Source organism: Myotis lucifugus, unplaced genomic scaffold (assembly GCF_000147115.1).
Source record: "Myotis lucifugus unplaced genomic scaffold, Myoluc2.0 scaffold_100, whole genome shotgun sequence".
Classification (NCBI taxonomy): Eukaryota; Metazoa; Chordata; class Mammalia; order Chiroptera; family Vespertilionidae; genus Myotis; species Myotis lucifugus.
This window is the reverse complement of record NW_005871148.1, coordinates 1,153,185-1,167,842: the sequence shown is the minus strand read 5'-3', so window position 1 is coordinate 1,167,842 and position 14,658 is coordinate 1,153,185. Positions and strand designations below refer to the sequence as shown.

The following is a 14,658-nucleotide window of genomic DNA, read 5'->3' as shown; positions in this document are numbered from 1 at the left end:
ATAATTGTTCTTCCAGTAACATATCGCGAGACCTTTCCCTCCCCCATACTGTTGACATTCCTCCCCTTCTCAATACTCTTCAATTTGTTGTCTTTTTTTGATAAAAAGTTCATTGTTCGCTCTCCCCCGGCTCCCTCCCCTGTTCCCGCCTCCATTTCTCAAAAAGACCAACGCAAAAAGCCCCCCTCCCCACCGGCCCTACACCGGATGTTTCCACAACAGATCTATCAGGTACCCTACCTGTTCGCCTGTGTTTACGTTCGGGAGTGGCACGTGCCGGGGATTTTGTTGTTGGTCTTAATTCTTGTCCTGTCCCTCTTCTGTCTTTTGGTCCTCATGAAACAATATATATCACTTTTTTTTAACCGGAAAGATCCCTACTTATTCTTTCGCTCTGTTCAGTCATCCAATGGAGGCCGTGGTCCTTCTCTGTTCATCCGGGTCCGGGGCCGTTTTTATCCTTGTCCTCTTTCTGGGCCGGAAGCACGGTGGCAGGCCGGGGAGAAAGCGAGGGAGTCCGCGAGGGAGGGGTGGGGGGCTGGACGGCCGAGGCCAGCGCGGGCCCGAGGCTGTGGGTGCGGACAGCGCTGTCCTGCGGTCTGTCCGTAGCCCCACCTCGGTCAGGGCGCCGTGCAAGCTGCTTCCCACTTGGGGGAAACCGGGGCGGGGGCCCGGCGGAGAGATGGTGGAAAGGTCTGGGGTGGCGAGAAGGGGAGGTGTTCGGGATCCGAATGCCGGCGGGAAGGAGCTGGTCCCAGCCCCTCTCCTCTGGCCACCGAGGCACCCCGAGGCGCATCACGCCTCCTTCTCCTCGGGGATTGGCTCTGACTTCCCAGGGTCTTAGCCTCCGACTCACACCCACTGCCCAGACCCAGCGATTCCACCTCCCTCTCCCATGTCTGCCCACAGCCACCCTGAAGCCCCAGGGGTCCGTGGCTCAGCATCTGACCACCGCAGGCAGCCTGGAGTCCGAGGGTGAGTGGTCAGCAGCTGTGGAAGGTGTCCTGGGGCAGGAGGAGAGGCAAGTCCGTGGGGAGGGTTCCTTTCCCACAAGGCAGGCCCCCAAGCTGGCCACCTCAGGGGGTGAGAAGACCCCAGAAAAAGGGGGATGCGGAAACTGCTGCCAGTCTGGGAAGGGCTGTGCGCGGGGAGAGCACTAGCATTGTCCCTCAGCCAGAAGGGTCTTGTCTGGGAAACGTTCTGAGGCTGTCTGGGCAGTGCCTCCGTTTAAAGACAGGGACCGGGACTCCTGAATGGAAGGGCCTGGAGCAGAGGGCTGGGAGGGAAGGGCGGGGGGTGGTCATTGTGCAGTGTTAGTGCCCACAGGGAAAATGGAGACGTACGATGAGAGCATTTCAAGTTGCTGGGAAGGCTACCAGGATGTTATGGAGGATATCAAAGAAGACTGGTGCGACTGGGCCATCATTAGCAGGTAGGGGCCAGGCTGGAGGGTGGTTTGGGCCAGGGGTGGGCGCCCTGCTCCTTGAGGGTGGGCCTTGAGAAAATGCGGGGCACTCCTCTCTGTGGGCCCAATCCCTCCCTCACGCTAGTCCTCTCCTGCCCACAGGCCTTACAGCGACCTGCAGGAATGCTTGGAAATAGAAGCGGAACGCTTTGGCCTGGGCTTCCCCAATCCCTCGGCGGAACAGATCATCTTTAAGACTCACCAGACCCACTTTGCCAACTGCAGCCTGGAGGAGACCACCTTCTCAGACCCCCCGGAGGATGTGCTCCTGGCCATGATCATAGCCCCCATCTGCCTCATCCCGTTCCTGGTCACCCTTGTGGTGTGGAAGAGTAAAGACAGCGAAGCCCGGGCCTAGGGTGGCATAAGTTTCTCAGCAGCCACCCCTCCCTTCCCTGCCACCCCCAGGTCTCCCTGCCCATCTCCCTACCCCCTTCTCTCGCCTCACTGCACACAGAGCCTGAGACTGGGGGAATGGAGCTGGGTAGGGTCAGGGCACCAGTTCTGCAATTTTCAAAATAAAAGGTTTCTTTTGTACACCGTCCTCCTCCCTATCCCAGTGGGGCCTGTGTCCCTCCCAGAACCTGTCATGTCCACAGACCCCCAGCTCTGGGCAACAGAGCCGCAAGAATCTGATAGCCCCACTGTTTTGTTTACTTACTGGCCCCCACAGCCCTCCGCCGGCACCCCCCTCCCCACCACCACCTGAAGGCTGAACTCCTACATTCCTTCCTCCCAAGGTGGGGCCTTTCCTGCCCCTATCCAAACCCAGCTCCAGGAAGCCTGCAGGAAAAGACTCCCTTCCGGTCTGGACAGCCGCTGGGGAGGTGTGGGGGGAGGGGCGAGGGAGGACTCTGGGCTGACTCCTACCAGAAGGAAGGGGGGCCACCCAGGAGTTCCGAATTTTCCCCTTTCATGTTTCAGTTCACTTCTAGAGACTTCGAACAGGAACTGTGATCTGACTAACTGGAGTCCACCCCTAAGGACCTCAGTCAGGATTGAGGGTAAAGGCAATGGGGGATCCCTCTGCTAGGTTCACCACAGGACTCCCCCTTCAGGTCCCTGGCCCTCATCCTACATTGTCCTGGACCCCGGGGGTGTGGCCTACAGCCTGGCTGCACACTGCCCCCTGGTGTCCACTAAACCAAAAAGCAGAAGATGGATGTGTGGTGGAAGAAGCTCAAAACAGGAGATTGGACCCTGAGGCCAGAGACCTGTCATCTCCATAGCAAACACTAGTTCTACCGGCTTCCTGAGTCAGACTTGGGCTCCCTTAAGACACTTTCCTACTGTCGACATAAGAAATGTCCAAACCTGTGGAGAATTTTTAAAAGAGTTTCTTTGAGGGGTGGTGGGGCTGGTTGGAGGTGGGCAAGAGGGGAGAAATGGGGGACATTTGTAATAGTGTGAACAATAAAAATAAAGTTTAGCCCTGGCTGGTTTGGCTCAGTGGGTAGAGTGTCGGTCTGCGGATTGAAGGGTCCCGGGTTCGATTCCAGTCAAGGGCACATGCCCGAGTTGCAGGCTCGATCCCCGGTGGGGCTTGCGGGAGGATGATTCTCTCTCATCATTGATGTTTCCATCTCTCTCTCCCTCGCCCTTCCTCTCTGAAATCAATAAAAATGTATTTGAAAAAAAAGATAAAATAAAAAATATATCTAAAAAATAAATAAAAATAAAGTTTGATCAAGTTTATTTGAGCCAAAACTGACGGCATATACGAGCAGCAAGCTCTCAAATGCCCTGAAGAATAACAGTTTTGCAGTTTCTTTCATGCATTTGAAACTAAGGAGGGGATTTAAGGAAGATTATGTGAAGGTGGGAGACAGCAAGGTGAGGGTGGTTACATCTTAGAAGGAGGGGTTTGGAACGAGGCATTTTCAAAGGTGTGCTAACCTGGATGCACAAAAACAATGGGCCTGGCTTGCTTAAGGCAAGAAATTTATATGCCTAGGGTGTGACTACCCACCATGACCTGCCCAGTTAGGAATTTATGATTTATTACAGCATCGCTTTTTTATCCACACCACTTTCTGGGGACATTTTTAGTCTCTGACTCAACATTTTGGTATATGGACACTCTTGTAGGTCCCCTGGACAGTGAGGCTCAGTTCTCACCAGAGAACCTTCACCTCCAATTTTCCTTGGAACAAAGGTCATCAAAAATACCTAGAGAACAACTTTGCTTTCCATAAAGACACCTGTTTATTCCGTGTGGCACCTAAAGCCTCTTCAGGAACTTCCTTCACTCCTTGTTGAAATATCTGCCTCCCTGAGAATATACATATCCGTTTCCTAGACATGCCTGTCTATTCCATAGATACATACGTGTTTGCTTTCTGGAATGTATCTATTCATTCTCTGAGACACACTTCTCCTCTCAGGATGTATTTGTCTCTCTAGAGACACACCTGTTCCCTTGGACATTTTGAGTTTTCACCTGAGATAAATCTTTGCTGTTTTCATGAATGTATATGTCTCCTCCAAGGATATATCTATGCTTTTCTTGGCCCATATTTACCTTCATGCATTTTGCTAACATACATCAAAGGCATGTTGGTGTAAGACACTGTATGGTACATTGTTTTGAAAAAGGAAGTTAGCTAAGACTTGGTTTCTGCCCTCAATGGCTTTTATCTAGTAAGGGAGTGGACATGTGCAAATAAACAAAAACAATGGAGTGTGTGATGAAAGTCATGCAAAGAATACAAGCCAAATGTTTGTACGAGTGCAAAGGAAGGAAGGGTCACATCTAACAAAGGTGTGATCACAGGAGTTAAGATCACAGGAGGGTGATTGTAGAGTTGCTACATGAATTGACGGTAGGTGGAGTGCATTCCCCTAGAGGAGAGAGTAAAAAGGGAGATGAATTAGAAAACTATTGTAATAATACAGGCTTGAGAAAAATAGGACATGGACCAAAAGTGTGATGAATGGGGAAACGAAAAATAATTAAAAAGTAGGAGAGATGATTAAAAACAGGGGAGGGAATCAACAGGATTTGGATATGAAGTAGGTGACAGACAGAGAGACTAGAGCTGACTCAGGCTTTGAACCTGAGTTATTTGGACAATGATGGAAGTAAGAACAGAAAAGGGCCATTAACAGGAGTTAGCCTGAGGAAAAGGATATGCAATATGAGGTAACAATGGAACAAGCTGTAATATCCCACAGAGAGTTAGAAATGGGAGTGGTGATGGTGGTGGTAGAAAGAGGGTGGAGCTGGAAACACAGGTTTAAGAGTATTCTGCACAGAAATGTCATATAAATCCATGAGAGGGGTGAAAGTTTAAAGAGAAGGTGTATTGAAAAGAAGACTGAAGTTGGGTTCTTAGGAAACACCCATAATTAAAGAATGGGGTGGGGGGAGACAAAGGGAAAGATCAGAGAGACAGTAGCAGACCAAGGATAAAGCAGTGCCCTGGAAGCAAAGGAGATGGTGCCCTTTGAAAAAACAGTATCAATTGCAAAGTTCATTCGTTCATTCAACAAATATTTGTTGGGTACTTCTGTGAACTAGGAATTGTGCACAATGAAGAATGGATTTTGGTGGGGAAGATGTTAGAGATCAGACAAGAAATTGAGAGAGTGGCAAAGTCAAGGACACTACATATTTTAAAATATATATATTTTTATTGATTTTAGAGAGGAAGGGAGAGAGAGAGAGAGGGAAGGAGAGGGAGATTGAGAGAGAAATATGAATGATGAGAGAGAATCATTGACTGGCTGCCTCCCACACGCCCCTTAATAGGGATTGAGCCTGAAACCTGGGCATATGCCCGACCAAGAATTAAACTGTGAGGGCACTTGGGCTGTTTCCAGATACTGGCTATTGTAAATAACACTGTAATGAACATAAGGGTGCATATCTTCTTTCGGATTAGGACACAACATAGGGATGACTTCAGCATATTTGTAGACTAGCAGAGAGGAGGCAGGGGAAAGGAGATGAGGGAAGATGATGCAAAGAGAAGTCCTGGAGGAAGTTGGAAAGGAGAGGCAAGAAGATACGCCAAAGGATTGGCCTTGTAAAGGAAGAGCAGCACTTCTTCCTTTGAGTCCAAAAGGAAGGAGTGAAAGAGAAGACTTTTTGAGAGACAAATCAAGTGTGTTGACAGATGGAGAGGGAAAGATTAATAAGTTCACATTCACGGCTGCAATCTCATAAAATAGAGGGGAAGGACATTCTGCAGAGAGGAGGAAAATGGGGACAGGTGACATGGCTTGATGACTGTGGACAACTTTGAAGAGTTACCTTGAGCGATGTGACAGGGAGTCATTAAAAGACAAAGGGTTGGGAGCGTTTGAGAGCTTGTTCCCCACCATATGTTGTCGGTTTGGTTCAAATAAACTCTTATTTTAAAAAAAATACAACCCTGACCAGCATGGCTCAGTTGGTTAGAACGTCATCCTATACACCAAAAGGTGGTGGGTTAGGTTCCCGGTCAGGGCACACACCCAGGTTGCAGGTTCAATCCCTGGTTAGGGTGTAAACTGACCGATATTTCTCTCACAAATCAGTGTTTCTCATTCTCTCTCTCTCTCTCTCTCTCTCTCTCTCTCCCTCCCTCCCTCTAAAATAAATAAAAAAATACAAAGGGCCACTGGGCTGCACTAAGAGTCCAGTCATGAGGTTAGTCATGGAATCTGGGTCTCAGTCAGCATGTTCTGGTGATTTTTTTTCTAGGCATACTCCCCTGCCAAGGAGTGACACAAAAAGGGGGTGTGGGTGGGCAGGGACCAACAATCTGGTTTGGAAACTGACCAGCAGGTAGGTAGACAAGGGGACAGAATTGAGTAGTCTCTTCTAGGTAAGGAGTCACGACCAAAAGGGCTCTGGAGCTTGAGACTAGGAAGGTGAGAACGGGAGAGAGATCAGAGATGGATGGCTGTGGTCAAGGATGGCTGCTCTGAACCATGGAAGCAGAGCCGTTTCCAGCTACAAACGTGTTCCCACGGGTGCACAGGAGACTGAGGAAAGGTAGAGTCAAAGGACATAGGAATCGAAGAGATTGGGAAATGTGAGGTTTTTAACTTAAATGGCATTTGACACAAATGTCATTATTGAAAGAAGCCCAGCATAGTGGACACAATCCTAAGCTGGGGTCTAGGGACCTGGGGTTCTGCTTGCAGTTCTGAGAACAAACTATGCTGCTGTGAGGAAGTCACTGCCCTTCTCTGGGGTTGAGCCAGACTTCTCAGGGACCTTCTGCTCTAAACGGAAAGGATTTTTAGGATAATGGCAAGGGACTGGCAGAAAAGGAAGAGCCCTCCCTAGACTGCTCGTCTTCCCCAACAAGGGTCCGGAACCTTTCTGCTGCGCTTTCTGCCCGGACGTGCGGAAGCGGAGACCGGAAGTCCCTCGCAGGGAGGTTCCGGGTTTCCTGGGCTACTACGATGGCGATGAGTTTCGAGTGGCCGTGGCAGTATCGCTTCCCGCCCTTCTTTACGTGAGGCTCAGCCCCCGCGAAGCCCCGCTGTGCCTCCCTGCCCTCCCCTGGCCCCGGGCTGAGCCCCGACCCTGCACCTGGGGAGGGGGAGGAAGGACTCGGTCGCCACCACTCTCAGCCTCTCATTTTCTCCCCGAAACGCGCCTCCGGCGAGGGCTGCCTCGCGCCCTCTCACTCCCCGTAATTCTGCACCCCACCCCCTTCCCCCGGCAGGTTGCAGCCGAACGTGGACACTCGGCAGAAGCAGCTGGCCGCGTGGTGCTCGCTGGTCCTGTCCTTCTGCCGCCTGCACAAACAGGCCAGCATGACGGTGATGGAAGCTCAGGAGAGCCCGCTCTTCAACAACGTGAAGCTACAGCGTATCCTCCCTCAGCCTCGTCCACAGCCCCCGCACCTGCACGTCCACACTTTCCCACATGCCCGGACTCCACAGACACACACCCTTCACCCACAGTAGTCAGGTTCCTATCCACACTGGCCGTGGGAAAGAGCGAGTAGATGGAGCTGGCATCCATTTCATGCCCAAATCCAAATGGAGCAGCAAACCCCGTGGTCCCAGGCAGCGATGGGTTCCCAGCTGTCATTCAGGTCGTAGAACCTCTGCCCCGAAGCCAAGTCCCCAGCTTTCCAACCTGAGCCCCTTGGACTCTGAGTTTCCTGTCCTGGTCATTGCGAGGCTCAAATTCAGGTACTACCTTTAGTAACTTTCTCTACCTGCTCCTATTCTCCCAGGAAGTAAGTGTCATTTGTTTTTGCTGCCTGATTCATGCCTAAAATATCTGTGCAGGAAGGAGAGCGGACAGAGGATGAGGAAACAGTACATTTCATTTTGTAAAGCTCTTCCTTTAAATTGGAATAGTTTGTCTTTATATTCTTCCCCCCAGTGTCTAAGAAATGCCAATTTATTAGTATATCCCACTGGGGAACGGCACATATGAGTATGTGGGAGGGAGTGGTGGGGGGCAGGTGGTTCTCAGCATGCGACTGGCTCTGCGAATTTTTAGCCCCCCCCCGCCCCCCCCCGTTTATTTCATTAATGTCAATCCCTTAACCTTAAACCAGGGAAGCTCCCCATGGAATCAATCCAGGTTGTACTAGAGGAACTGAGGAAGAAAGGTGGGTTCAATTCCTCAAATTTCTTATTTTTCCTCCTAGTTGGCTTTTCCTGAGGACAGATAAACACAAGACTTTTAATAGCTTTTCTCTCTCCCCTTGCTTGCAGCCCAGAGTTCTCGGTTCAGTAGACAGCCTGATTACCTAGGTCCCTCCCCCATTGGTATACAAATTAAAATCTCTTCCTCTGGCCGAAACCGGTTTGGCTCAGTGGATAGAGCGTCGGCCTGCGGACTGAAAGGTCCTGGGTTTGATTCCGGTCAAGGGCATGTACCTGGGTTGCGGGCACATCCCCAGTAGGAGATGTGCAGGAGGCAGCTGATCGATGTTTCTCTCTCATCGATGTTTCTGACTCTCTGTCTCTCTCCCTTCCTCTCTGTAAAAAAACAATAAAATATATTTAAAAAATAAAATAAAATAAAATCTCTTCCTCTGTGCCCCGAGACCCAAAGAGACATAGAAGGAGAACAGGAGAATGAGTGCCTTGCAGACAGCAGTAGTAAAACAGATTTTGAATTTCTCTTTCTGAAAGCTGAGTGAGTCTCTTCTACTCTGTTCTTCCTTGGTATTGCCTCTTTGACCCTTCTTAGAGCTGATGCTTTTATAAGTATCTGTGTTGCAGGGAACCTGGAGTGGTTGGATAAGAACAAGTCTAGCTTCCTGATCATGTGGCGGAGGCCAGAAGAATGGGGGAAACTCATCTATCAGTGGGTGAGACTATTCTGCTGCAATGACAAATACTTGGCAAAGCAGATCTGTGTCTGTGCTCAGCAGATACCTGGTGTTCCCAGATCCAGACTGAGCGTAGTGGAAGGGGGCAGAAAGAGGAAGTCTAGGTCTTCCAGGCGAGATTCTGTCAGTGACTCAATGTCCATGGCTGCACAGAAGTCCCCTTTCTTTGCCTGTTGGATACCAGAGGCTACATGAGGCCATGTTTGGAGAATGCAGTACTGGGAACCACGAGTACTATTGTTGGCTGGAGCTTCTGGCCACAGGAGATAAATGGGGAAAGGAAGGGGGGAAAAAAAACACATGGGGCCGCTCCCCCACTGCACCCTTATGAGGCTGTCCACAATATGAATTCGACGTTCTGAACCAATGTGGGTGTGGGGACAGACTCTGTCTCCCAAATTCCTAGCCACCACCGGCTCTAAACATTCCCAAGAGAGAAAGGAGGGTAAGAAGCATCAACAACCCAAATATAACAAATACATACCACCCATTCCTGAACAGGAAAACAACCAGAATGAGAGGTCAATCCTCAGACACGTGAAGACCTGTGGTTTAGTGGTTCCAAATGTGTGTGTACACATACAAATATAGCACCTGTATGGCTTGTGGGTTTTAGCCACTTCTCTGCAGAGGTGACAACCCTGGTTTGAGACTGGGTACCATTCCTGGGTCAGAGAGGTGGAGCTGCCAGTTTACCTTCTCCCAAGAGATTCCTGGTCCTTATTCAATCCCCATTTTCTGTATCCATAGGTTTCCAGGAGTGGCCAGAACAACTCCGTGTTCACCCTGTATGAACTGACCAATGGGGAAGACACAGAGGATGAGGGTAATGCCTTTCTCTTCCCCCGGTTTTGCCATCTGAATCCTCTCTCCAGTCCTTGTTTAATTGACATTCAGATTTCCCACTTCTCTGCTTCTGAATTCTAAATACTACTTAGCCCATAGCCATTATTTTCATAAACCACCTGAATTCACATACAAAACACCCAATTTTGTTTGTGGGGGGTATGTGTATTTTTCTAGGAATAGAGTCCATATTATCAGATCTTCAAGAGCATCTGTGACCCATGAAAAGTTAAGAATTAAGGGTGTAGCCACCAAATGAGGAACCAGGGCAGGAGATTAAGCTTGAAATCTCATTCCTTGCTGACTCAGGCTTTCTTTCACCCTTTATTCTCATAGAGGGCTCAAGCTTTGTGGGTCTTAGCTGAAGGGATTGAGCCAACACCCTCAGCCCTTTTAAATACTTTGTTTTCCAGCCAGGCAACGATTTGCATAGCGTTTGATTTCACATTGCTCTTTTATTTCTGCCTTCATATTCTGCTCCCCAGGATCACCAAAAGCTCCCATCTTAGCTGGGGGGGAAGGGGATGCTTCCCCTTTCTGCCAGGTCCTGACTGCCCCAACAGAGTTTATATAGCTCTTGGCTCTTTCCCCCTGCTCTGCAGGCCTCTGCTTGCTACTCTCACCATCACCTATGACTTCAGTGCTGCAGCCTTACCCAGCTCACCGCTCAGGCTGGGCAAAGCTGGAGGCTTCCTCAGAAAGCAAATTTTCTGACTTAAGAGCTGGGCCCCCGCAGGGGATGATGTATGCAAGCCTGTCAGGGCTTGCCTCCTGCCTCACATCTCCCTGAAGTATAATGCCATATCTCCAGACACTCAGCTGGCCTTGGGCTCCCAGTCTTGTTCTTTTTATCTAGGAAAGGGCATATCTCTGTGCTGGACCTTAACAGTCTCCTGGCCAGATGTATGGCTATAATTCTTTGTGTTAGGACAGGTCCTCATGATGGGTACGGATGTGCAGCTAGGGTCAGTCAGGGACAGGGTCTTGACCTCCCTAGGCTTGATTGTCAAGGCCCCCTCTGGCTTGCAAGCAAATGGTGTCACTCTTGGGCATCAGACATATTTGGGGTGTACGTGGGGGTTGAATCTGATAGAAGAATCAAGAGTGGGAAAATTAGCATGAATACTCATTTTATGCTGACTAAAGCTTTCTTCCACCCCTTACTTTTTTTTAAAATTAAAAAAATACTGATTTTAGAGAGAGAAACCTTTGTTTCTCCGCTTAGTTATGCATTCGTTAATTGCTTCTTGTATGTACCCTGACCGGAGATTGAAACCGTAACCTTGGCATATCAAGATGATACCGGAGATAGGGCTTGGGCATTCCACCCCTTACTCTTCAGGTGTACCCAGGAAGGATGGGTGGCAGCTGCAGCAGTATGGATGGCATATGTATATCCTGGCCTTGTAAAGTCTCATCTTCCAGCTAGACTACTCTCCTCAGAGGCCTTGAGCCCCAAGGAGCTGAGTGTCCCTGACTGCCCCTGTCTCCCTGTCCAGAGTTCCACGGGCTGGATGAGGCAACCTTACTACGGGCTCTGCAGGCCCTTCAGCAGGAGCACAAAGCAGAGATCATCACTATCAGCGATGGCCGAGGCGTCAAGTTCTTCTAGCAAGACCTGTCTCCCTTTACGCCTTACCTCCTACCCTTCCAGGGCTTTCAAAAGGAGACAGACCCAGTGTTCCCACAGACTGGATCTGTGACTCCACCAGACTCAAAGGGCTTCAGTCCACTTACCCCATGTGTCTGTCCCTGGGATAGGGTGAGGCTGAGGCAGAGAAGAGATGTGCTTCTCCTTGCCCACCTCCTCTTCTGTCCTAGATTGTCCCTGAGCCAGGGTCTGTAAACCCAGCACTTTACATGTGTTCACATATGTAACTACACACACACACTCATGCCTATACAAGCTTCTGTCTCTCCCCACTCCCACCCCTGTAGCTGCTGTTGCCTCCCCTCTCAGGCTGGTGCTGGATCCTTCCGATAGTGGAAGCCCTGGCTGCAGGCAGCCTTCCAGGCAATATGAAGATAGGAGGCCCAAGAAGTGAGAGGCGGGTAGTGAGAGGCGGGGCCGGACAGTGATTTATGATATTAAAAAAGCTCAACCCCACTGCCTGCCTCTGATGTTACTACTGAATGGGCATGGGGAGGGCTGTGAAGTGTTAACCCCTGAGCGAATCCCAGCTTAGAAGAGGGGAGAGAAGGCCTATGGCCTCTGTAAATGGAAAGGTCCTCCAGTGTTGGCGGGCTCCAGTGAGCCTGTGGTTTTACATCTGCGGGATGGGCTGTGTGGGGGAGTGCTGATGGAGCACAGCCTGGGGACAGACTGCTTTCTGTGTCTGAACTGGAGTAACTTAATGGCTTCCTTTTCTCACCTCCCCTATGAAAGTCCTGAATTCCCCTGAAGCCCCTCCCTCTGTCCATCTGCTCCGGGTGAGGTAGTTGAGGCCAAGGAGAGCTGAGGGGGAGTAAACCGGACATGGACTTTGGTTTATTGGAAACTTTGGCAAACAGAAGGGGGAGGAAGGAGAGCCCACACAGCAAAAACAGCCACTCTAATCAGGGCCAAGCTGCGGTCGAGGTAGGGAGGTGGAAGGGATGGGTGACCGGGTCCTGGGTTTGGAGGTGGGGCTTGTCCTGGGGTGCACACTCCCAACCCTGTGCAGCCCGGAGGGATGGTGGCGTCGGAGAAAACCAGACCTTTCCATTGACCTCAGTATTGTCAGCCTAGTGCTACTCTGGACGACTAGGAGGGGTGGCGCTACCTTATCTGGGGCGTGCAGGCCTGTGGTAGCCACCCCCCCCTTTCTAGGGCCTGGGAGCTGAGGTCACATTTCCTCTCCCTATCCAGCGTCATGCCCCCCACCCCCCCACCAAACAGGTTTGCGCACTCTGAGTGCGGGAGGACACCCCAGGGCCTCGCACCCAGCTCTCAGGAATGAGCCTGCCGGCCGGTACTACCCGCGGGGAGGGGTAGGGGAGAGGGATATCGGCCGGGGGCGGGGCGAAGGCTGGGCTGAAGGGCTGTGCACCAGAATCCACACCGCTGGCAGCTCGGACGGGGCGGCCCTGGGGGGTAGGGGCGGGGCCGGGGGTGGGGCTCCGGTGCGGGCGAGCCGGGGGCTAGGGCCCCAGTAGCTCAGCGCGAGCGCTGCGCACCCAGCCAGTCCGCCCGAGCGGCCGCCTCTTCTCCAGCCGCCCGGCTTACCGCCCCGCGGCGCCCAGCCCTTCTTCATGCTGGCACCCCCGGCCCCAGAGACCGCGGTCCCCATGTCCCAGGCGGAGGCCGACCTGGCCCTGCGGCCCCCGCCCCCTCTCGCTGCCACGGGGCCGCCCCGCCTCGGGCCCCTTCCTCGCCGGGTACGTCGCTTCTCCGGGAAAGCTGAGCCCCGGCCGCGTTCTTCCCGTCTCAGCCGCCGAAGCTCAGTCGACTTGGGGCTACTGAGCTCTTGGTCCCAGGCAACCTCTCCCGTTCCGGAGCCTCCCCAATTCTCCGGACTCTGCTGGTCCCGACCCCGCAAGGAACCCACCGCCAAGCGCCGAAGAGCCCCCCGAGGGCACGTGGACTGGGGGAGCCCTGGTGAAGGCTGCAGACTCTGTGCGTCCGGAGCTCACGTGCGCCACTGGGAGCCCGGGGTCCCGGGAACCGCCAAGGGTCCCCGAAGCTGGGGCCCAGGAGCGGCGGCGGGAGCAAGAGGAAAAGGAGGACACAGAGACCCAGGCTGTGGCAACGTCCCCGGACGGCCGATACCTCAAGTTTGACATTGAGATTGGACGTGGTTCGTTCAAGACGGTGTATCGAGGGCTAGACACGGACACCACGGTGGAGGTGGCCTGGTGTGAGCTGCAGGTGCGGCTAGGTGGCACCTGGGGATGGCACCCTTTGGAGCTTTGGGGTTGGGAGACCCACAAGGGAGGGAGGGATTTTTTCCAGTCAAATGACCAGACACCCCTACTCCCACTTGCTCTGATGATCCATGGATCTGGCTGATTCTGGGCTGCAGAAAGAGAAACCGAGGCAGGTGGTGTAAGTGGCTCCCCTGAAGGTTTGGATATTTTCACTTGAAAGTCCCCATACTCAACCCTGAGAGGTGGGAAGTAGGGTGGGAAATTGGGTAGAGAGCCATTTGAGGTATGAGAAGGTGGCTGGCCTCGCTACTTTGCTGAAGTGGTCCCTCCCTCCCCCTAAGTCCTGAGACCCTCAGCGTGACCCTGGTCCTCCTGTTCCCTCTACCTGCATCTGTATAGGAAGTTGGGATGGTGGATGCCAGAAGGTGGGGCAGGGTCCTCTCCACTTCCAGAAGATTTCAGCTGTTGTGGCAGGATGGGGCCCTCCCAGGCCCCTTCTGGACTTCACAGTTGGGGTAGGGAGAGACAAGGAGCTCAGCTCTGGCCCGAATCCAGTCCTCTCCTCATCCCTTTGCCTACCTGGGCTCTCCTTCCCAGACCCAAAGGCGCTGAGCCTCACGGGTTTTAAGTTTGGGCCAGCAGCTGCAGATTCAGGCTGGGGAACAGAGCCTGGGGGAAGGGTCCTTCCCGGAGCCCTGGCACTGGGTTTGCCCCTTGCTCCTGCCAGTGCCGCGCCCCAGGCTCTAGGCCAGGCTAGTAGAGGCGGCCAAACTGGGGTGGGGTGGGGGTGAAGGAGGGAGATGGGACAGCCATGGGATAGGGAGCCGTCTCCCGGAACCTGGTCCTTGATCCTTACTTTCTTTCACTGTACCTCCTTCTGCAGCTCTCCCACCTCCTGTCTGGTTCTAGCAGTTGGCAGTTTCTGGAGCTAACCCCCTTGCTGGCCCCAATTCCCTGCCTGCCCGTCTGCCTGCCTGCTGCCCGCCTGCTGCCAGCCCCTGGGCGCCCCCTCCCGCCCCATGGCCTGCCCGGGCGGCCACAAAGGCGCTATTGAGCTCAGGGTTCCTGGACTGGGCTGCATAAAGTCGCTTGTGTCCAGCAGGGGGTCCAGGGGGCGGCCCCAGGCCCAGGATGGGCGTGTCCTCGGGGCAGCTTGAGGGGGTGGACCTGGAATTCGGGGTCTGCAGCCGGTTAGGCCAGCGATTC

The 14,658-nt window shown here is 52.6% G+C and overlaps 3 protein-coding genes across 6 annotated transcripts in view; all 3 read left to right on the top strand.

Moving 5' to 3' along the window:
- Positions 1-702: 702 nt before the first annotated feature.
- On the top strand, positions 703-2,232 carry RAMP2 (receptor activity modifying protein 2). 3 transcript variants are annotated; one of them, XM_014458831.2, is made up of 3 exons: positions 703-975; positions 1,327-1,432; positions 1,568-2,232. In XM_014458831.2, exons 1-3 carry the CDS (start codon positions 732-734, stop codon positions 1,821-1,823), a joined length of 606 nt encoding a protein of 201 aa, XP_014314317.1. In that variant the 5' UTR covers positions 703-731; the 3' UTR covers positions 1,824-2,232. The 3 variants fall into 3 exon arrangements, with proteins under 3 accessions (XP_014314317.1, XP_014314316.1, XP_006092407.1); XM_014458830.2 differs by having other exon boundaries at positions 719-999; positions 1,318-1,432; XM_006092345.3 differs by having other exon boundaries at positions 721-975; positions 1,318-1,432.
- A 4,565-nt stretch (positions 2,233-6,797) lies between these two features.
- VPS25 (vacuolar protein sorting 25 homolog) lies at positions 6,798-11,713 on the top strand. 2 transcript variants are annotated; one of them, XM_006092344.3, is made up of 6 exons: positions 6,798-6,915; positions 7,129-7,274; positions 7,978-8,031; positions 8,651-8,739; positions 9,511-9,586; positions 11,106-11,713. In XM_006092344.3, exons 1-6 carry the CDS (start codon positions 6,863-6,865, stop codon positions 11,216-11,218), a joined length of 531 nt encoding a protein of 176 aa, XP_006092406.1. In that variant the 5' UTR covers positions 6,798-6,862; the 3' UTR covers positions 11,219-11,713. The 2 variants fall into 2 exon arrangements, with proteins under 2 accessions (XP_006092406.1, XP_023612667.1); XM_023756899.1 differs by lacking the exons at positions 8,651-8,739; positions 9,511-9,586; positions 11,106-11,713 and adding an exon at positions 8,138-8,343.
- Positions 11,714-12,750: 1,037 nt separating this feature from the next.
- The window catches only part of WNK4 (WNK lysine deficient protein kinase 4), a 14,347-nt gene continuing 12,439 nt past the window's right edge, over positions 12,751-14,658 (top strand). The window contains 2 exon segments of the mRNA XM_023756887.1: positions 12,751-13,086; positions 13,088-13,453. Coding sequence (XP_023612655.1) covers positions 12,838-13,086; positions 13,088-13,453 — 615 coding nt within the window. The 5' untranslated portion in view covers positions 12,751-12,837.

Excerpts from the sequence above, each read along its gene's own strand:
- RAMP2 (XM_014458830.2), top strand. The coding sequence starts at position 732 with ATGCCGGCGGGAAGGAGCTGGTCCCAGCCCCTCTCCTCTGGCCACCGA. Across the intron at positions 1,000-1,317 it reads GTGGTCAGCAGCTGTGGAAG|TGCCCACAGGGAAAATGGAG; the intron begins GTGTCCTGGGGC and ends GTGCAGTGTTAG. Across the intron at positions 1,433-1,567 it reads GACTGGGCCATCATTAGCAG|GCCTTACAGCGACCTGCAGG; the intron begins GTAGGGGCCAGG and ends TCCTGCCCACAG.
- VPS25 (XM_006092344.3), top strand. The coding sequence starts at position 6,863 with ATGGCGATGAGTTTCGAGTGGCCGTGGCAGTATCGCTTCCCGCCCTTC. Across the intron at positions 6,916-7,128 it reads CGCTTCCCGCCCTTCTTTAC|GTTGCAGCCGAACGTGGACA; the intron begins GTGAGGCTCAGC and ends TTCCCCCGGCAG. Across the intron at positions 8,032-8,650 it reads AGAGGAACTGAGGAAGAAAG|GGAACCTGGAGTGGTTGGAT; the intron begins GTGGGTTCAATT and ends TCTGTGTTGCAG.